General features: G+C 49.2%; 1 protein-coding gene across 5 annotated transcripts in view; it reads left to right on the forward strand.

Annotated features, from left to right (window-relative positions):
- The first annotated feature begins 3,258 nt into the window (after positions 1–3,258).
- The window catches only part of SNX19 (sorting nexin 19), a 32,712-nt gene continuing 15,840 nt past the window's right edge, over positions 3,259–20,130 (forward strand). For 2 of the 5 annotated variants that reach the window (XM_086383107.1, XM_086383106.1), the window contains exons 1-8: positions 3,259–5,406; positions 7,459–7,597; positions 8,869–8,969; positions 9,072–9,191; positions 11,094–11,224; positions 12,385–12,481; positions 12,966–13,146; positions 15,844–15,973. In XM_086383107.1, coding sequence (XP_086239233.1) covers positions 3,733–5,406; positions 7,459–7,597; positions 8,869–8,969; positions 9,072–9,191; positions 11,094–11,224; positions 12,385–12,481; positions 12,966–13,146; positions 15,844–15,973 — 2,573 coding nt within the window. In that variant the 5' untranslated portion in view covers positions 3,259–3,732. Of the gene's footprint in view, positions 5,407–7,458; positions 7,598–8,868; positions 8,970–9,071; positions 9,192–11,093; positions 11,225–12,384; positions 12,482–12,965; positions 13,147–15,843; positions 15,974–16,309; positions 16,835–17,107; positions 17,795–20,130 lie in introns of those variants that run through there. The other 3 variants (XM_086383108.1, XM_086383109.1, XR_015157375.1) reach the window with 3 other exon arrangements.

Consider the following 20,130-nt stretch of genomic DNA (forward strand, 5'->3'; position numbering starts at 1 on the left):
TGAGGGTGTCCTGCAGTCCTGTGGCAGTTCCCCACAACAGCAACTTTTAAGGTTTTCCTTCTAGTACTTAATAGTCACAAAAATTGCTGGGCTCCTCATGACACTCACTCTCATGAAATCTCCAGAGATAAAGAATGAAAATGCAAAGTAGGTCAAACTATCAGAAGAAAATAGCATGAGGTAAATACAATCTATAATTTTTTTTTAAGAAAGTGTAAGAAAAGGTTCTTTTGAGAACCTCTTCTCTTTCAATTGAGAAAAGGTTCTCAATTAGGTGAATAATTAGACACAAGACAATCAAAATGACAATCTATCACCATAGAGAAGTCCAAAGACCACTCTAAAAAAAGTCTAGAGACAAAAATGCTACAGTGGGGTGAAGAAAAAAGACTCTTATATAGTGCTGGTGAAATTTTATTGGTGATTGTTGCTAGTGAGGACGTATCTAGCTGTGCATTTTAATGGTTGAAACAGATGAACCATATGATCTGGCAGTCCAACTTCTGGGAGCACATGTGGAGAAAATCAGATTTTGGAAAACTCATGCACACAATTATGCACCACAGCAATTGACAAAATAGCCCCGATATGGAAATAAGCAAATGTACATGGACAGGTGAATGGATAAAGAAAAAGTAATACATTCATACAACGAAATATGACTCTGACTTTAAACAAATAATGTCAACTGCAGGGACACAGATAAATCAAGAGGTAAAGTTAGACGGAGAGAGAAAATTATTACATGATTTTTTTTCATATGTATTTTCAGGTATATGTATTTTTCAGGTACAGGTAAGAAAGAGTACTCATCATGTGTGTGCGTCCTAAGGGCTTCAGTACTATGGACTGGAGCCTGCCCGGCTTCTCTGTTCACGGGATTCTCCAGGCAAGAAGACTGGAATGGGTTGCCACGCCCTTCTCCAGGGGATCTTCCTGACCCAGGGGATTGAGCCTGCGTCTCCTGCATCTCTTCCATTGGCAGGCGGGTCTTTACCACCAGCACCACCTGGGAAGCCCTATGCAGAGTACATCATGTGAAACGCCGGGCTGGATGAATCACAAACTGGAATCAAGATTGCCAGGAGAAATATCAATAACCTCAGACATGCAGATGACACCACCCTTATGGCAAAAAGTGAAGAGGAACTAAGCCTCTTGATGAAGGTGAAAGAGGAGAGAGGAAAAGCTGGCTTAAAACTCAACATTCAAAAAACTAAGATCATGGCATCTGGTCCCATCAATTCATAGCAAACAGATGGGGAAACGATGACAGATTTTATTTTCTTGGGTTCCAAAATCATTGCAGATGGTGACTGCTGCCATTAAATTAAAAGACGCTTGCTCTTTAGAAGAAAAGCCATGACAAACCTAGACATATTAAAAAACAGAGACATTGCTGACAAAGGTCCATCTAGTCAAAGATGGTTTTTCCAGTACTCATGTATGGATGTGAGAGCTGGACCATAAAGAAGGCCGAGTGCTGAAGAATTGATGCTTTTGAACTGTGGTATTGAAGAAGACTCTTGAGAGTCCCTTGGCCTGAAAGGAGGTCAAACTGCTGCTGCTACTGCTGCTAAGTCACTTCAGTTGTGTCCGACTCTGTGTGACCCCATGGACGGCAGCCTACCAGGCTCCCCCGTCCCTGGGACTCTCCAGGCAAGAACACTGGAGTGGGTTGCCATTTCCTTCTCCAATGCATGAAAGTGAAAAGTGAAAGTGAAGTCGCTCAGTCATGTCCGACCCTCAGCGACCCCATGGACTGCAGCCTACCAGGCTCCTCCATCCATGGGATTTTCCAGGCAAGAGTACTGGAGTGGGGTGCCATTGCCTTCTCCGGGAGATCAAACTAGTCAATCCTAAAGGAAATCAGTCCTGAATATTCATTGGAAGAACTAATGCTGAAACTGAAGCTTCAATACTTTGGTCACCTGATACGAAGAGCTGACTCATTAGAAAAGACCTTGATGCTGGACAAGATTGAAGGCAGGAGGAGAAGGGGATGACAGAGGACGAGATGGTTGCATAGCATCACCGACTCAATGGACAGGAGTTTGAGCAAGCTCTGGGAGATGGTGAAGGACAGGGAAGCCTGGGGTGCTGCAGTCTATGGGGTCGCAGAGAATTGGACAGGACTGTTGTTCAGTTGCTGAATAACAATTCAGGACTGAACAACACCCTTGAAGAGGCAGCAGAAAGGATCCCTTCTCTGTGAGGTTCCCCTTCACTGCTACAAACCACAGTATAATAATTTGCAACCCTCATGCGTATAATAATTTGCATTTCACCATATCCCATACTGAATTGTGTCATTAAATATTCACTTGGGACCCAAGAACTCATCTCCCCAGTTATCTGCAAGGTTTTTGAGGACCCTTTACCACTTCTATTCCTCCACACCACCTATCACAGGGACTGAACAAAGATAATCAAACGATTTGATTGCTCGGGGTAAAGCTACTGACGAATAACCCAAAGCACAAAAATGATTTTGTTATATAGTATTATGGCACCCCACTCCAGTACTCTTGCCTGGAAAATCCCATGGACAGAGGAGCCTGGTAGGCTGCGGTTCATGGGGTCGCTGAGTTGGACACGACTGAGTGACTTCACTTTCACTTTTCACTTTCATGCACTGGAGAAGGAAATGGCAACCCACTCCAGTTTTCTTACCTGGAGAATCCCAGGGATGGGGAAGCCTGGTGGGCTGCCGTCTATGGGGTCGGGCAGAGTCGGACACGACTGAAGCGACTTAGAAGAAGAAGAAATTATGAAATTTTAGGAATACATCTATCTCTGTATTAATGTTTTATGCCTTGTATTCTGCAATTCCTGAGCTCAAGTTTGGTTAGCTGAGCACTGGGAATGAGAGAGGGGCGTTTTGGAATGTGGGGTGAATGTTAAAGTGTATCAGGCCATCGAAAAAAATGCCCATTTGAAATTAAAACAAACTGGATTACTGAGTTTGCCTAAACGGTAGAAGGTGTTTGCAGAGTTCATTTAAACACTGCAGCTCGCACCGAGTCTCGGAGGGGCATTACCTGCAAGACTGCTCCCAGATCCGCACCGCTAGGCACCTGTTTGGCGAGCTAGTGGTCGGCAAGATCTCAGGGCCCATATCTGTTCGCGCTGTGCAGTCACCGCTCCTCCTCACCACCAGGCGGCGCCGTGCAGCGCCGAGCAGAGCCGGGGAACGGATCGCACGGCGCTCTCCCCGCGCGCCCCGCTCCGACTGACGTCGACCCGGAAGTAGTCGCCGGCGCCCGGCCGGCCGGCAGCCTTAACAGCAGCAGGGTTGCGGAGGTTAGGTGCCCAGCTTCCCCAGCAAGGCGAGGGCCCCTCCGAGGCGGCGAAGGAGACACCACCGCTTTCACTGGAGCCGAGGCTCAGGCGGGCGGTGCGCGAGCCGGTTGCGGGCACCTCGATGGTGGACTCAATAAATATTCGGTGGGCCCACGGCCCTGCCGGGTCTCTGAAGCCGCAGGTCGCCGACCCCGCACCATGAAGGACGCAGGGTCTTCCTCGAGGGCAGCGTCCCGGCCGGACGGGGCTGCGGCGAGCCTCCGAGCTGGCCCTGTCGCCCGGCCTTGCCTGTAGGACATCAGGGCCCGCGACCCGGCCCAGGCCTGACCGGCACCCGGCTCTTGTGTCCGCGGCACATTCGGCGCCCCCCTCCCTGGCTTTGACGTGAGGGAGGGAGGCTCTGGTCCCGGGAGCCCTCGCCCGCCCGCCATGAAGACAGAGACGGAGATCCTGGCGCCGGAGCGCCCGGCCGGGCCCGGCGTCAGTCACCTGCTGAGTAGCCGGAAGCTAGTGGCCCTGGGGGCCGTACTCGGCTGGCTCCTGGTCATCCACCTCCTGGTCAACGTGTGGCTTCTGTGCCTTCTGTCTGCGTTGCTGCTGGTGCTGGGAGGATGGCTGGGCTCTGACGCCATCGTGGGGGCTTCAGGGCGGCTGCACCTGGAGCGCTTCATCCCAATGGCCGTCTGCCCCCCAAACCCGGAGGCTGAGAGGCAGCTGGAGCTGGAGATCGACCGCACCATCCGGATGATCATGCGGGACTTCGTGTCGTCCTGGTACCGCACGGTGAGCCAGGAGCCAGCCTTCGAGGAGGAGATGGAGGCAGCCATGCGAGGGCTGGTCCAGGAGCTCCGGAGGAGGATGGCCAGGGTGGACAGCCATGCTCTTGCCCAGAGGGTTCTGACTCTCTGCGGTTGTCACCTGCAGAGCTATATTCAGGCGAAGGAGGCCGCAGGGAAACAGAGTGGCCCAGGGGAGCCCTCCCAGCTCTGGGAGGCTTACTGCCGGGCCAGCGCTCCACACCCTGCAGTGCAGAGCCCCAGCGCTGAGGTCACCTACACACGTGGCATCGTGAATGTGTTGCTTCAAGGACTAGTGCCAAAGCCACACTTGGAGACCCGGACTGGCAGGCACATAGTGGTGGAACTCATCACTTGCAATGTCATCTTACCACTGATCAGCAAGCTCTCGGATCCCGACTGGATCCACCTTGTACTCGTGGGCATCTTCTCCAAGGCCAGAACTAACCCAGCAGGAGTGGCTAATCCACTCTGCCCAGCCAGTGCCCTGGAACAGCCCTCAGTGCCCACATCTCTGCCGCTGATTGTTGAGGTCCAGGGTCTCACAGAAGCCCCTTCTCCAGCAGCAGCCCCAGTGCTCCTAAGCTGTAGTGAACCAGACGGGCCTTCACACCCCTCCCCAGACATTGAAGAAGGCCATGAAGCGCTGGAGGGAGATCTAGGGGGAGTGCTGGAGGAGAGAAAAGTCGAAAACAGCTCTTCTCATTTCCTGCAGCCTCTGTTCTTGTCTGAAGATGCAGAGCTGGAGTCCCCGTTGTCTGAACTGAGCAAAGAAACCATCATGCTCATGACCCCAGGCCCCTTCCTCTCTGCCAGTATTCAGGATGCCCTGTGTGCCCTCGGGGGCTCCCAGCCTCTGGAGCCTAAGGATGGCAAGGGACCCGAAGGAATAGAAGGAGCAGAAGCTGAGGAGGGTCCAGGAACAGAAACAGAGCCGGGCCTGCTTGCCTCCATGCTGAATTCCTGCCCAGAGATCCAGATTGACACAGCGGACAAGGAGGGAGAGCAGGGAAATGACGCCTGTCTCACAACTTTGCTGCCCAGTCCAGAGAGGATATGCCCCCCACGTCCCTCGTGTTTAGAGAAGGATCTCACCAATGGTGGGAGCTCCCTGGACTCCAGTCTGCCACAGGTCCTGCTCTCCTCCTCTCCACCTGGACCCCTCAGCTCAGCCACCTTCAACTTCGAGTCCCTGGGCAGTCCAGACGGCCCCGTGGTCATTCAGAACCTTCGCATCACTGGCACCATTACTGCTCGAGAGCACAGTGGCACCGGTTTCCACCCATACACGCTCTACACGGTGAAGGTAACACAGTGCACGGTCACCACTCTGGTCTGGGAATGGATTTGGAAAGCAGTCAGTGAAGCCAGTGTTTGCAAGGAGGAAGTCTGCTCTTACTTAGTTTGCTCTGGTTAATTCAACCAGTAACCATATGGAGGGTCTGAAGCTCATGAGTGAAGCAGAGTAGGCTTCCATGACACTCACAGACCGTCCTAGAATCTCAGGGCTGTCACTGTGCTGGGAATCCTATTTTTCCAGTGGATACAGCCCAGAAATCCTTTCCAGACTTCTTCCTTGCTAATTTCTTTTTTAAGTACTAATATCCTTTATACTTTGTTTTAGAAAGGAAGGTTGTTTACCTATATATACCTCAAAAGGTGGCGAGTCCCTCTCCCTGGAGGTGTTTAAGTGTGGTAGTAGGAACTGCTTGGCAGAAGCGATAAGAAGGGGGTTCTTGTATCAGGTGGCTGGTTTGATTCAAGCAGCAGCTCCCTAAAGCTGATTTTGATAGAGTGAAAGTCGCTCAGTTGTGTCCGACTCTTTGTGACCCCATACACTATACAGCCCATGGAATTCTCCAGGCCAGAATACCGGAGTGGGTAGCCTTTCCCTTCTCCAGGGGATCTTCCCAACCCAGGGATTGAACCCAGGTCTCCCACATTGCAGGCAGATTCTTTACCAGCTGAGCCACAAAGGAAGCCCAAGAATACTGGAATGGGTAGCCTGTCCTTTCCAGCGGATCTTTCCGCCCCAGGATGGAACTGGGGTTTCTTGCATTGCAGGCGGATTCTTTACCAGCCGAGCTATTGGGTTTTGATATAGGCTACCTCCAAGTTTCCCAGAAAGTTGTATTTTTAAAAAATAAGTAATCCTGGGACCCATTCTTGGGAAATTCTCATTCAGAATCCATTAGCACCTGTCAGAATCCATATTCTGACAGCAGGTTCTGCAGCCCAAGAGATTCTGAGGCCTAGCCAAGTTTGGAGACGTATCATATAGTGTCCCTCACGGAGCAGAATAGCCACAGAGAGCATCCTAGCTCCCAGGGGCTCTGGATGCGAGAGCCCTCACCTAAATTCCACATGCATCTCTTATCTAGGCCTTTCCTTCTCAGTACTGGCCTGAGGGACTGCTTTGCTCATTCCAACTCATAATGAACACCTCTGTCTGCCTCTGGACAAGCTTTCGACACCAGCCTCAGTCTCACCACTCTTGCATTGCTTGCCCACAGAATACCTTAACCAGACAGGAACACTGACCTACTCCTGATGAGAACAAGCATGTGTATTGTTCTCCCACAGCGTTCTTTGTATCTTACACAGTCTCCCTCTGTAGGTTTGAAGTTGCAGCTTTCATGCCATTCGGGGTGTTCTCTCTGGGGGAACATTCAGCACTGCTGTCTTTTCCCACATGCCAGCCCTCCTCACATATGAAGACAGCCGACTGTGACCCCATAAAACATCTCCAGTCTTCACATGTCTTCTCATCATACAGACAGATGATCTGTCCTTGGAAAGAAAGGTTCAGTGTTGGTCCAAGAATAATAATTAATCAGCCCCAAGCAGAACAAAAACATATGTTCCTTTAGTGTAGTCCAGGCAAACAAATGATTGTTGTTCCTCAGCTGTTTTCGATTATTTGTTCTTCCCTCAAGTAATATAGATAATCACTGGTTTGAGGATAATGACAAGATGGTTATCTCCCTATAACATCCAGCCTCATAATTTAGGGGTAAGAGAGCCGGTATCATTATCAGTGTCATACCTTCTGTTTTATCCTCTGTCTTTGGGATTTGAAAGTGGTTATGAGTAAACAGGGTTTGCAGGGAGAACTTTGAAATGGAAGGAGTGAAAGGCAGTGGAACTTCGTTTCTCACCACCTGGGCCGCCTCTGTTGGGAAAGGCATCGCATTGCATACAGCAGCCCCCCTGGGATTTGAGCTGTTCGTTAGAGCTTAGGGCGGCAGTGGGGCCTGAGAGGCTAGGGACAGAACAGGAGCAGCGTGCTCCCTTGACCCTGCTCTGCGCTTACTGTGTGCCAGTGAGCTGGTGCAGCCAACAGACGTTTTCTCGACAGTATGAGACGGCCCTCGACGGCGAGAGCAGCGGCGGCCTGCAGCAGGTGGCCTACCACACCGTGAACCGCCGCTACCGCGAGTTCCTGAACCTGCAGACCCGTCTGGAGGAGAAATCGGATCTCCGAAAGTTCATCAAAAGTCAGGAGTTCCCCAGCCCCGGAATGCCTGCTTGCCTTTCGCATCCAGCCACCCTGATCTGAAAGGCTGGAGGCCTGTTGTCTGTGAAGAGGGTGGAAAGGGAGAACGCGGCCTTGAGGGTCCCGTGCTCCCTCTGTTTGCTCTTAGGTGTTTGGGGTTTTGGTGCTGGGCAGCACTCATGACATGCTTTCCGGGGTACTGCTTTGCCTCTGAATGCTTTGTTCTGGGGCCCCATCTAGTTTAAGCTTAAAAAAGAAACTTCCGTATTTCCACCTGTGCCTCTGAGGAGTTAAACAGGTTCATAGACTGGTTGCTGTTAAATATTAAACTGTTACCCAGAAATCCTTGCTGCCTTTCCTTTAACAAAAGGCTTCTTGGTGTGCCGTTTGGTTCTCATAAGGCACAGGAACAATAAGAAGACATAAAATTTAATTCATACCATAAAAGCTGTTGAGCAGCTACTCTGTTTTTTAAGAAAATGCCAGGTGAAAGTGAAAGTTGCTCAGTCATGTCTGACCCTGACTATACAGTCCATGGAATTCTCCAGGCCAGAATACTAGAGTGGGTAACCGTGTCCTCCTCCAGGGGATCTTCTCAACCCAGGGATCAAACCCAGGTCTCCCACATTGCAGGCGGATTATTTACCAGCTCAGCAACCAGGGAAGCCCATGATCACTCAAATAAACATTTTTAATAAGTTGTGGCATAAATCGTGGATTTCAGTTATAGGTTTTCTTCCTTAATAGCAATAGTTAATACTGAAAATATATGCCCAGTTCTCTACTAAGCTCATTTAGTTCTCATAAAAGTCTACAAGATAGATACTATCATTATCCTCATTCTACAGAAAAAAGCAAAGATTAAGCAGGTTGCCTAAGGCCATTATTATAGCAGAGATTGGAGCCAAATTTAAAGTTGGGCAGTTAGACTTCAGGGCTGTTATACATCCTACTCTAGTGACCTCTTATACCTTAATATTATCATGAATAATGAAAGTAGGCCGTCTGTATTATGTCCTTGGGTTATATCTCTAACTCCTGAAATAAACTCCTGTGGAGGGAAGGCCCCAGGGAAGGGACTCTGAAGGGATGAGGCCCAGGCCTTGGTACCCAGCTCCCACCCCAACCTCAGGTCACTTCTCAGCTCAGTTTGCAGGTGAGGAGAAAAATCCCCAGGAAATACATTTGGCATTTCTGTGTCTTATATATGTGATGGGTAATAAATGGAATAGTTCTTAGTAAATGTTAATCAATTAACTTTTTTTTTTAAAGATGTGAAGGGCCCTAAAAAGCTCTTTCCAGATCTTCCATTTGGAAACATGGACAGTGACAGGGTGGAAGCCCGCAAGAGCCTCTTGGAATCGTTTCTAAAGGTCAGCATCCTCTGCTGTCACTGTAGCCACCAGACACCCAGGCCAAGGTGGGAGACCTGGGGACTGGAGTTTCTCTCTGAAGTCCTTCTTGTGTCTTTTCAGCAACTCTGTGCCATTCCTGAGATCGCGAACAGTGAGGAGATGCAGGAGTTCCTTGCTCTCAACACAGATGCTCGTATTGCCTTTGTCAAGAAGCCGTTTGTGGTCTCCAGAATAGACAAGGTATGAGCGGGACTGGGTTGCTCAGCCTTAGTTTCTTGCAGGGAAGGGGGAGGCATGTTTGAAAGGCAGGGGAGCCGGGGGAAGGGAGAGCAGCACAGAGGAGTAAGTGGAAGATGGACTGGGGTTTTCAAGACCTGTTACCAGTACTGCTGAGGCCATCATTGCTGAATGACAGGAGTGTCAGTACTCCTGACGCTGTAAGCGTGCACAGGTCTCCTGATGGTATCATGACGCTGTGATTTTAGGGGAAGGGTACAAGGGTCGGTCCACATCTCCATGGACAGGTGGGAGCAGGAAGGCCTCTTCTGGTGATGAAGGTCATTCCCAGCGTTGGTCACTCAGGATGGAGCCCTTAGGCAGGACACTGAGCTGGATTTAGATTTGTGTAGTGATTCTCTGCTGGAGAACAAGGTTCCAGATGGTATCTTGGAACCTTTGGAGACAGTAGCAGAGCATTTGAGCACCACGCTGGAGCCTGTGAGCAGTGGTTTCTCACTGATTCTCACATCTCCAGGACAGAAGTCTGAGGTTTGTCCTGATCAAAAATGCATGTGTTGTAAGAGGTTAGAAAGCGCTGACTCTTTGGCAGAAGAGGGGGTCTCCCTCTTCCAATCTAGACTTTAGGGGATAAAATGATAAAGTGGGACTTCAAGTGAGGGATGTTCGGAGACATTCACTGCTATGAGGAGAAGACTGCAAACTAGGAAGGGGTAAATGCGGTGAAACCGCGGAGTTCTTTGCAGGTTTGCTCACCCATGCTGATGTGTTCTTTCACTGATTTTTTTTTTTTAACCTTCACTGATTTTTTTCAACACCTGCCCCCCTGGGTGCCCACTCAAAGCCATGCGCTGTACTCATTGCTCATGACATAAGAGTGAGCACATACGGACTCTCCCGGCAGACTACCATTCTGTGAATCTGGAGAGGGAACTGTATTTTCTCAGCTACGTTCTCCACATCCATGCAGTTCACTATGTTCTTTCCCTGAGTTGCTGTCCCCTGGTCTCTACTGTGGTCCTCCTTGACCGTGTCAGTCTTGCCTTGGCTGTGCCAGCTGTGCTCCCCAAGGAGGACTAACACAGGATAAGACAAAGCCAGCAGCAGTGTTGATTAATAGCGAGAGTTACTAAAGGAACAGTCAATGTTTCCTTCCATCTCGTTGATATTTTAGGGTTTCATTTGTTTGTTCTCTTTAGCAGAAATCTGTATGTTATTTTCTCATTCTGAGAAATAGGGATAGCTCTTACTCTTCAGCAAAGATTGTTTTATTTCATCCGTATAAATAGAGAAGTTTGTATGAATTCCAGATCCTTAACTTTAACCTGAGTGGTTTTTGCCATTCTTTCTGTAGTTAAAGAAGAGGAATTGTTTGAACTAACTGTAAAACCAGTTTTTGTTGTTGTTGTTTTTTACAGTGAATTGCTCTGCACATTTTTATATCATAAATGTTTTTAGACTATTCCTTATTTTGATAATCTTTTTCACTCTTCCTTTTCTTTGTATATTCTTACGTGTATCACTTCCTGTTTGTCACATCTTGGTGAAAGTATTACCAATTTGAAAACTAAAAATCATTCTTCTGTATGAAAAGAAAGAAATTGAAAGTGAAAAGCATTTCACCAGCCCGCAGAACTCCCATATTTTTATTTGTCATGTTGTTTTGGCTTCTTTTCCCATGGAACCCATCGTCTGTCTTAACTCTGTGAGGAAGAAGATTTTCATGGCTGTGGAGGAAAGGGGAGAGAGTTGCCATTGAGTCATTAGCTGGTATCTGACCGTGTGGATGGATAGGGCTCTGCTAGACAGGTCAGCCGGCTTTTCGTCCAGGATGCAGAAAGCACCTTGAGACAGTTGCTGCTGCTCGGTGGTGCCTGTCTAACCCGCCGTCTATGACCCCTGCAGATGGTGGTGAGTGCTATCGTGGACACGTTGAAGACCGCGTTCCCTCGCTCTGAGCCCCAGAGCCCTACAGAGGAGCTGAGTGAGGCCGAGACAGAAAATAAGCCCCAGACAGAAGGCAAGAAGGCTTCCAAGTAAGATACCCTTCCCAATTCTCAGGGGATCCCCAGTTTTCAGTCAAAGCCCATCCCTGCTCTTAGGTCCTAGAATAGAGGGGAGGGGTCATCTGTGCCTGTTTTTATGCAGTCAGACTGTGTACCAAGCCCAAGGTCCTGCAGAGGTAGCCTGGCTTCATGTTGGTCTTGCCCTGGGAAGCCAGGGCCCAAACTGACCAGGGAATTTTAACTAGAAGGAAAACTCTAGAATATGGACGTTCTTTTTTTTTTCCCCCTTGGGAAATTGAAACATTTCTTTTAAGAATTAAGGCTTATCATTGATCTCTGTTTGTCATGGTTTCTGGCTCAGGAGTCCGGTACACTAGCAGTAAACAGGAATGGGCTAGAAGGGACCCCTTCAGGGGGTCAGTGGTTATTGCTGCTGCTCCAGCCTGCACTGGCGGCTCTCACAGCCAGCAGGTGGGGAGGAAGGGCACCACACTTACCTTCTTGGACGCTTGTTGTATGTATCTGGGCCATTACAGAGAGAGAGACAGTGCTGGTGGGAGGGAGGGGGTTGGAGAATGTTTATGTGTGTGTCTCACTGTCTTTTTCTCTGTGTTCATGTCTTATGGGCTGGCAAGAACCCTCGCAATTCTTAGCCTTTTTTTTTCCCCCCTCACTGGGCCCATATTTTGAAGGGTAACCATGTTGCCTGTGCTTATAAGAACCCTATTTCTTGAAACATTGAGGTTAGGCCTTGTGATTCCCTTTCTGGTTTTATCTGGAACACAAGGGGAATAGTGGATGTGCAAAAAGGTGTGAAGAGCAAGGGCAACCTTGGTCTGTGGCACTTGTCTATTTAACTTTCAACAAATTTTTAACAAGTGCACAGTATGTGTTAGCCACTCTTCTAGCCTGTGGGATACAACTGTGATGGGCAAGTCCTTATTTTACATTAGCAAAAGCCCTTTCACAGGTGCATTGTAAGCATAGCTCAGTGCAAGAGCTGCAGTGTGTGTAAGAATATTGTTTGGGGGATTTCAGAGTGAGGCATCTCTTGGCAACTCTGACCACCGTAAGCTTCCAAGAATAAGTGTGGACATGCCTGTTTTGAGGTATTAATACTTGGTCAGCCCTTCGTATGGGGATCAAGACCATGAATTACACACTATTTCTGCTCTTCGTTTCTGTGCCAGATCCAGATTGAGGTTCTCATCCAGTAAAATTGCTCCAGCACTGAATATAACTGAGGCACACGAGAAGGTTCTCTACTGTCTCCAGGACAGCGGTGTGGTGAGAATCCCTAGAGAATTCTTGGGATCATCAGTTAGGAGGTCAATCCTGCCATTATAGGCAGTTGGGATGTTCTCCAGAATCAGAAAGGTCTTTGGTGCCTTCCTAAAGGACTCAACCGACATCTGGGTCTCTGGTTTTTATTCTAGGAGTATTTTCTCAGACTGGTTTGGAATTCCTATGAGTTCTGGGCTGGCCAGTTGGCTTCTCAAGGGTGGTGGGCTTCTCAAGGGTAGTAGCCTTGGGATAATAGGTGATAGAATGAGAAAGCCAGCTCCTAGAAGGAAACACGATTTTTGTAGCAAACGAGACTACAGAGGCATTGTTCTCCTTGCAGTTTAGGTTAAAACAAGCACCTTTTCCTTAAGTGGTCACAGGGTCAGTGGGGTCCTCTCCTCGAGACACGTGCAGGGAAGCAACGGGAGCCATAGGTGCCCCCACTCCCTGCACCCTGCCTGTGATACAGCCCCTGCTCTCTCCTCAGGAGTCAGAGACCCTCTCCGTGTCTGGGATGGAATCCTTTATTGAAAAACAGGCAAAGTTACTAGAAGTGCAGCCAGCAGATGCTCCCGGAAGAGATTCTGAACAGACTGCTGAGGGGTGTGTGGACGGTCATGTGTCAGATGCTGCTGCTCCAGCCCAAGGCCTCAGCAGCAGTGATCCAGGTGAGTGACAGCGGAGAGCCTAGTGTGTCCACTGGATTGTGACCGTTGGGTGGCTCTGTCAGGTGCCAGGGTACAGAATGGCACAGTCCCAGGGCTGAGTGGATCAGAAGAACTCGGGGCATAAGCAGGGCGTCCAGTCCAGCAAGATAAGGTCCATGCTTCTATTAATAGTAGTGTGATTATTTCAGTTGTTCCTAATGTACATTGGCATTATCTTTGGATTGCTCCCTTCGTTTAGAAACTGTCTTCTCTGGTGTCTGTGGTGCCACTTTCTGGTCTTCCTGTCTCTCTTGTGGTCCCTCCTCTGTCCCTTCTGTTGGCTCCTCAGCCGTCCAGAGCTTCATTCTGTCCCTACTCTGCGCACTTGTCCTGTGAGCTCCTCTGTTGATCGGTGTCAACCCTAACGTGTGCTGGTGATGCCTTAGTCCTGGAGGTGTGTTTCCACTTGGCTCCCGAAAGTCTCCACCTCGGTGTACTGTATGCTCAGTCTCTCAGTCGTGTCCGACTCTTTGCAACACCATAGACTGTAGCCTGCCAGGCTCCTCTGTCCATGGGATTTCCCAGTCAGGAATACTGGAATGGGCTTGCCATTTCCTACTCCAGGGGAATCTTCCTGACCCAGGGATTGAACCCACATCTCGTGTGTCTCCTGCATTGGCAGTTGGATTCTTTACCACTACTGCCTCCTGGGAAGCCCAGATGTACTGCAGGGCAGCTGAAATACAGCATGCACAAAATGGAATTTCTCTTTTCCTCTGGATCTTTTCCTTCGGTTGTGTTTACTGCCGTGGCCAACAATGCCGCCTGGTTACCAGGGTGGAGCAGAGGGAGACGAGGTAAGGCCGCTGCTCTGTCTTCAGGAGCTTGAGGCAGGGCAGTTGTGCTTCCTGGAGGTGCGGTGTTCTCTGCAGAGGGAGAATTAGGAGGCCTGGATACTGGTAGATTTGCTGTGCCAGAACTTATAAGAACAAAGTCTTTCAAATCCTGCCAAACAAAGGCTTCCCTTGCAAATAAAAGATCACAAAATCCTGGGCCCAGAAGAGGAAAAAAGGCTGACTTCACTATTGTTCAGGCACCCACAGTCAGTCCGCACTGTGGACCTCAGTTCAATTCTATGAAAAATGGAGTTTACAACCCCAGCTGTTCACACACTTCTCTCTGGTTAAGTAAATGTGTTATGAGAGCAAAAGCGTCAAGAGAACTATGAGAAATTATAGATAAGATGGGATGGGTAAGATAATATAATTCCAGCCAAAATCAAATCTTTAAATGTTGTGCATTATCTCTCTAAAGAGATCATTTATTCCTGTGCCATTGTTTGAGCCCTGAGAGACTCCACGTGCTCGCACGATAGATAATTTACCACTTGCACCGAGAGGACCTGGGCCCTTGTTGCTTTCACTCATTGTCACTGCTATGCTCCTTGTCACCACATGGTGGCAGCTCTGCATGTGTGCATGCTAAGTCTCTTCAGTGGTGTCCGACTCTGCAGCCGCATGGACTGCAGCCCGCCAGGCTCCTCTGGCCATGGGATTCTCCAAGCAAGAATACTGGAGTGGGTTGCTCTAGCATGGACTGCAACTCTAGGTAAATGCTAAACCTGCGAAGAAAAGAGAATTGAAGAGGGAGATTGAGGAATGCTATTTTTCCAAGAAACTGAATATCACATTTTGAGCAAATAACCAGAAAGCAGACACATCAGCTCCTATGCCCCCTTGAATGACAGAAAGAAAAGGAGAATATATACTAGATGGGATTAAGAAGAAAGTAAGCTTCAGTTCCAGCACATTTATCCAAGTTTGACGTCGTTCACGTTCTGTAAGAACCCTTAAGTGAGCTGTGCTTGGGCACGCTTGCACAGAGAAAACCCACTGGTCCTAGACTAATACAGTTACTGTTGATGATTAATTATAACTTTAATCACAGCTGTAGTACCAGATAGAAGAGGATTTTTTCAGGAACATTCTGTAGTTCTGGGGCAGTCTCCTGGAAGGCAAGTCAGAGGCAATGGGGGACCCCATGAACAGAGTTAGAGAACAGACGCTTCCACCCATAAAATACATCTGTTTTAAAAAGTTCTGCTTAGTGTGAGTATGAGCGTGTTTGTGACCCTTTCCGTCTTTGAAACAGGAAAGAAGTGAGTAATCATCATGGCCTTTTACCAAAAGTACAGTGTTCTTCCCAGAACCACATGTTATCTCAAAATCAAACTGAGATCTCCTGGATCCTAACCCTCAGCTCTGAGGGAGCTGAGTTGCTTTCAGAGCCACTTGCTTACGGAAAACAAGTCCCACATCTGCTGGCCCGCACATTTCCCTGCTGCCTGCGGAGGCGAGTGGATGGAAGGGAAAGGGACCGGGCTTTGCCAGTTGCAGTTAGTCACCAGTTGTGAGCACTTACTTGGAGCAAAATGTGTTCAGCTGCCTAGGGGAAATACAGAAGAACCAGAAGGAAAGTAGGCAAAATAGTTATCTATAATAAAAAATTACTCAGTGACTTAGGAACATAAATTGTAAAGAAAGACAGAACCTGCCACTGAACTTTGTAGAGATGCAGTAAACATCTCTTGACTTGAATACAGATAGATTACACAAATGTGAGATGCTTGACATAAAGGTAGAGCAGACCCAGGGCCCTGAAACGTGTCCTCGAGTGCGGGTCTCTTCCGGGTTACTCCAGATGGCCTTTCATCCCCAGGAACAGAGACCGAGTTGGCTGACACAGCCCTGGACCTGCTTGTCTTGCTGCTCATGGAACAGTGGCGATGGCTGTGTACAGAGAGTGTGCAGAAAGTTCTTCATCTTGTCTTTGGGACCCTAATCCAGAGGTAAGCCTGCTGGGTGCCCCTTCAGGTTAGAGTCTCAGGTTAGACGGAGGTTGGAGGTGGTTCCTGATTTCTGCCCTAGAGAGGGAAAGCGTAGAGTCCAGGAGACCTGCAGCCAAAAGAGAAGAGAGAACCTGTGTCCAGGGCTGCGGGGTGACGAGCTGCAGAGCATCACGTGGTTGTCTGAGGTGTGCACAGGCCTGCTCCTGCAGGACCCCTGGCATCACCCCTGAATTCAGGCGCTGAGCTGAGCTCCTCCTCCGCTAGGGTCCGTTCTCCTCCAGTTTACCCCCAGGCCCTGTACCTCTCACTTTAGTGGACGTGTCTCTTCACCAACAGTGTACAGTCACCGTGACTACCAACAACGAGGAAGAAAAGAGAAAACTATCGTGTGCTCTCCTAGTAAAGACTAGTTTCTCCAGGAGGGGCGGACATGGTCACAGCTGAAGAAGCACTGACGCATGGTGGTGGGGAATAGGATACTGAGATTTAAAACTTGGGTTGTATAATTCCAGCACCAGTTGAATTTCCTGAAAAACTGGTACGCAGATGGAGTTTCTAGTGCTGGCTTTCTAACCATGAAACTGATGCAAGCTTTGCTCAGCTGCAGGAGTCCAGGAACCCTGCCTCTGAACCAGGCAGATACACACAACGCTTGAGCTGTGGCCGCTCATGCTTTGACCTCTCCCGTGTGAGACATCCTGGCAGATCCCAAAGTCAGGAGCCAAATCCTGAACCCTTCTGTTAGCGTGTGACTCATGCTAATAGGTCACTCTGAAATTAACAGTTTTATTAAAAAAAAAAGAATTATGTATCTATTCTACAATAAGTAGGAAATCTATTAACATTAACTTTCCTACTGGGCAACTGTCTTGGTCATTTTCCTTTATTCACTGAGAAAATATTAAGGTCTGGTCGTTAGTGAACAAAACAGACACGGTCCCTCCTTTCACGTATTTTATGGTTTAATGAGGGTGAGAACGGAGGGCCTTATCCATGTTCACCAAGTGAGTGCTTGGTGGAGGCGCAAGCCCCCCCGGGTGTTCCACAGCTGCATGCTTATCCACCGCAGCATACTGCTGCTCCGCTGTGTGTCGTCGCTCTGAGCTCTGGAACCATCGTGGTGTCTGTCTGCAGGTGTCTGGGTGCATAGAAAGTGTTCCAGTAAATGTTGGGTCTTCGTACTTGCGCTTCAGAAGAAGGGAAGGATAAGAAGTGGATTCTGTGTCTGATTCCTCCAGCTTGTGGCCCCAAGTTCCCTCCCAGTTCAGGGTGCCCCACCCAGGTCAGTCTTCAGCTGCAGCTTCCGCTACTCCTATCACTCTCTGCTCTCTGAACCACACGGAACCCGTCCTGCTCAGCAATACGACCTTGTGAGGCCTTCCCAGGTGATTTTGTGCCCATGACCAGAGCGTCCGTGTGTCTGACAGCAGGAGGCAGCCCCCAGGCCCCCTGCAGTACAGGTTCTGTCCCGGGGCGGCAGTGTTCTCCAGGCACTCCTGCTTCCCCGCGTGCAGAGCTTCTGGAGTCAGGGCTGCCCTTCCTCACGAGAAGAGCCTGCAGTCAGGCTCAGTTCCTCCCCTGTCCACCCCCGTGCCCCTTGCACGGGAACCACACCTCGGGTTAGCTGGGGGGATGGCTGGCTGGTGAATGTGGCTTATGCCCTAAACATCAGAGAGAGAGCTTGTGCCTGAATCCCCCTTGAGCTGCTTCTCTTTCCACTTAAAAAAAAAAAAATGGATGACACCTTTTGTTGTTGTTAAAAGGGAAAAAATTTTGAATGTGTTAGTGAATTTGAATGAAGGCAAAGTGAGGATTGCAAAAGAACAGAGTTTTGTGTCTAGTTACTTCCAGACAGCTCTCCATGACTGTGGTCTGTTAACCTCTGTTCGCCCTAGATGTTTTCAGGTGATGGCATTTTGTACTTGTTGACTTGCCTCATATCTCTTCCTGTCAGAACTTTATTCTTAAGACCATTTAGTTTTGTATGAGCTGCAGCAGAAATAGGAACCCAGCTGTTGACACCTTCCTCGCCCTGGGCCTCTACAAACTAGAGTTAAATGAAGAGCCTCATCTTCCTCTGTTCACAGTCTTTCATCTTCTCGATAAAGCATTATTCCCAGCTTTTTAATGGTACACTTGACCTTCTTCTCAAGTATCTTGTGCTGGGTCACATTGTTCTCGAAGCTTCCTTAAGACAGCAGTCAGGAGGTCATGGAGAAGGAATCTCTCCCAGCGCCCCCTCCAGAGACTCAGAGGACCTGATGCCTGTGGCCCATGGTCTCTACCAGCAAGCTCTGAGTGCCGGCTCCCCAAGGAAGAGACAGGGCTTATTTCAGGTTCAGAGTGTAGACGTTGATGGTCTTACTAGCTTCAGGATCCACCATCCAGCCAACATCTGTAGAGAGCTGACTTTGTGCAGACACTGTGCCAACATCATTTAATCCCCTCAGAAGCCCTGTGAAAGAGGCCTTATAATCCCTACTTTAAAGGTGAGGCAGCTAAGGCTTGCAAAGAATCATGATTGTTCAGTCAAGATCACAGAGCTAGTAAGTATGTACAGGCTGTTCAAACCCAGGTTTGTCTGATGTTCAGCTGCAGGATCAGACGTTTGCCCTGTGACTTGAAAAGATAAAAGCCAGCCCCCAAGTCTTTGACTCAGAGCAGTCCATATTCCCCAGGAGGAGACTGCCAGTCAGCTTGTACGATGAAAACTGCATTTGAATGTGCACCCACTCACATACGACACAGAATCCCCTGCGGCACACCAAAGCCAGTCTGTGTCACTTGTCCCCTGGACAGCTTGCGTTTTTATTTTTAAAGAGGCCGGCGCAGCGCTGCATTCCTGGGCTCTCTTTGCTTTGGTAAGCACATACTCTGGAATGTGATACCTCCCCAAAGCTGCAGCACCCCTTCCACCTGTCCTCACTACCCTCAGAGAGGTGTGGTTGGTCCCCGCCGGGTCAGGGTGGACCTCTCCCAGGCTGTCCCCAGGACTGAGGCCCAGGAGGCAGCATAGTTGCTCACTCTCTGAAACCGCACGCCGATGAGCTGCATCCTTTTGCAGAGCACCTGGATTCTCTAAGTTCTAAAGCGAAGGAGAGTCGATGTTGATGCCACGAGTACCTGCCACAACTTTTCTGGTTGACCTGGACGCACTGCCATCATGGATGGCGTCTAAAGTTAGACGCTTCTCCTTTTAAAAATGTCATCATTGTCCAACCTCCAGCATTATCATCTCCAACAAGACAAGTTCATTTCTTCTGCTTCCAGCTTTCTGTATTCTCCTTGATCCCTCTAAAGACCCATATACGTAACTGCCTAGGATGCCAGGGACTGCTCCCAGGTCCAAAGCATGCATACTGTCACTTTTTCCCTCTCTTGCACATATTTAGTCTTCACGCCACCCTCCCCCCACACCCCCGCCCAATCCCTCTGTCCCTGGCCTGCGAGGGAAAAGAGTAAATTCAACCTCATGACCCCTCCTTCCAAGCCAAGGTTGGAAGAGTTTGAGCCAACTGCGTAAATCTCCCTTGATTGTTGATACTGTGGAGAGAGTGGGGGAAGGGAGCTGGGGAGAAGTTAGATGCCCAAAAAAGGCATTGTTAAGTCAAAGGCAAGTCTGCACGCATGCGCGCCTGACCTCGTGTGTCAGCTTCTGTGCTGGGAACATCCAATTATGTAAGAGGGAGTGCTCCTTATTTGGAGTTAGAGTCAAAAGGAGGGGAGAAGGGTGGGGGAGCAGTCTAAGCCAAGGCGTGAATCCAGCTTTTGCAGACCACTCATTCAGAAAGCAGGAGAAGCTGACAGTGTCTCTGAGTGCATCTGACTCAGGTTTAGGGACTGGAACACTCAGACGCTGGGTGGGAGGGAGGGAGAGAGAGGAGAGACAACTGTGCTCCATTGACGGGAGAAGGTGTGGGGCAGGAGCATCCAGCCACGGTCAAGGGTGAGATTATTCTGGAGTCCTGATGTAGAGCGAAGGAATGAGAAGAAGCTGGCCCAGATCCCCGCCTGGGTGCCCAGAGCAAAGCCATGATAAAAATACAAGCCAGGCTAGCAGGAGAGTACACGAGGGCCACCTCCCGTGGCCCTGCCCTCCCCATGGCCCCAGAGATGGCAGCAGACACATTCCTGGTGTCTGTGTCTGCGTCAGGGTT

The sequence above is a fragment of the Bos grunniens genome, chromosome 29 (genome assembly GCF_055505025.1).
Source record: "Bos grunniens cultivar Pamir isolate PY7600 chromosome 29, Bosgru_T2T1.0, whole genome shotgun sequence".
Classification (NCBI taxonomy): Eukaryota; Metazoa; Chordata; class Mammalia; order Artiodactyla; family Bovidae; genus Bos; species Bos grunniens.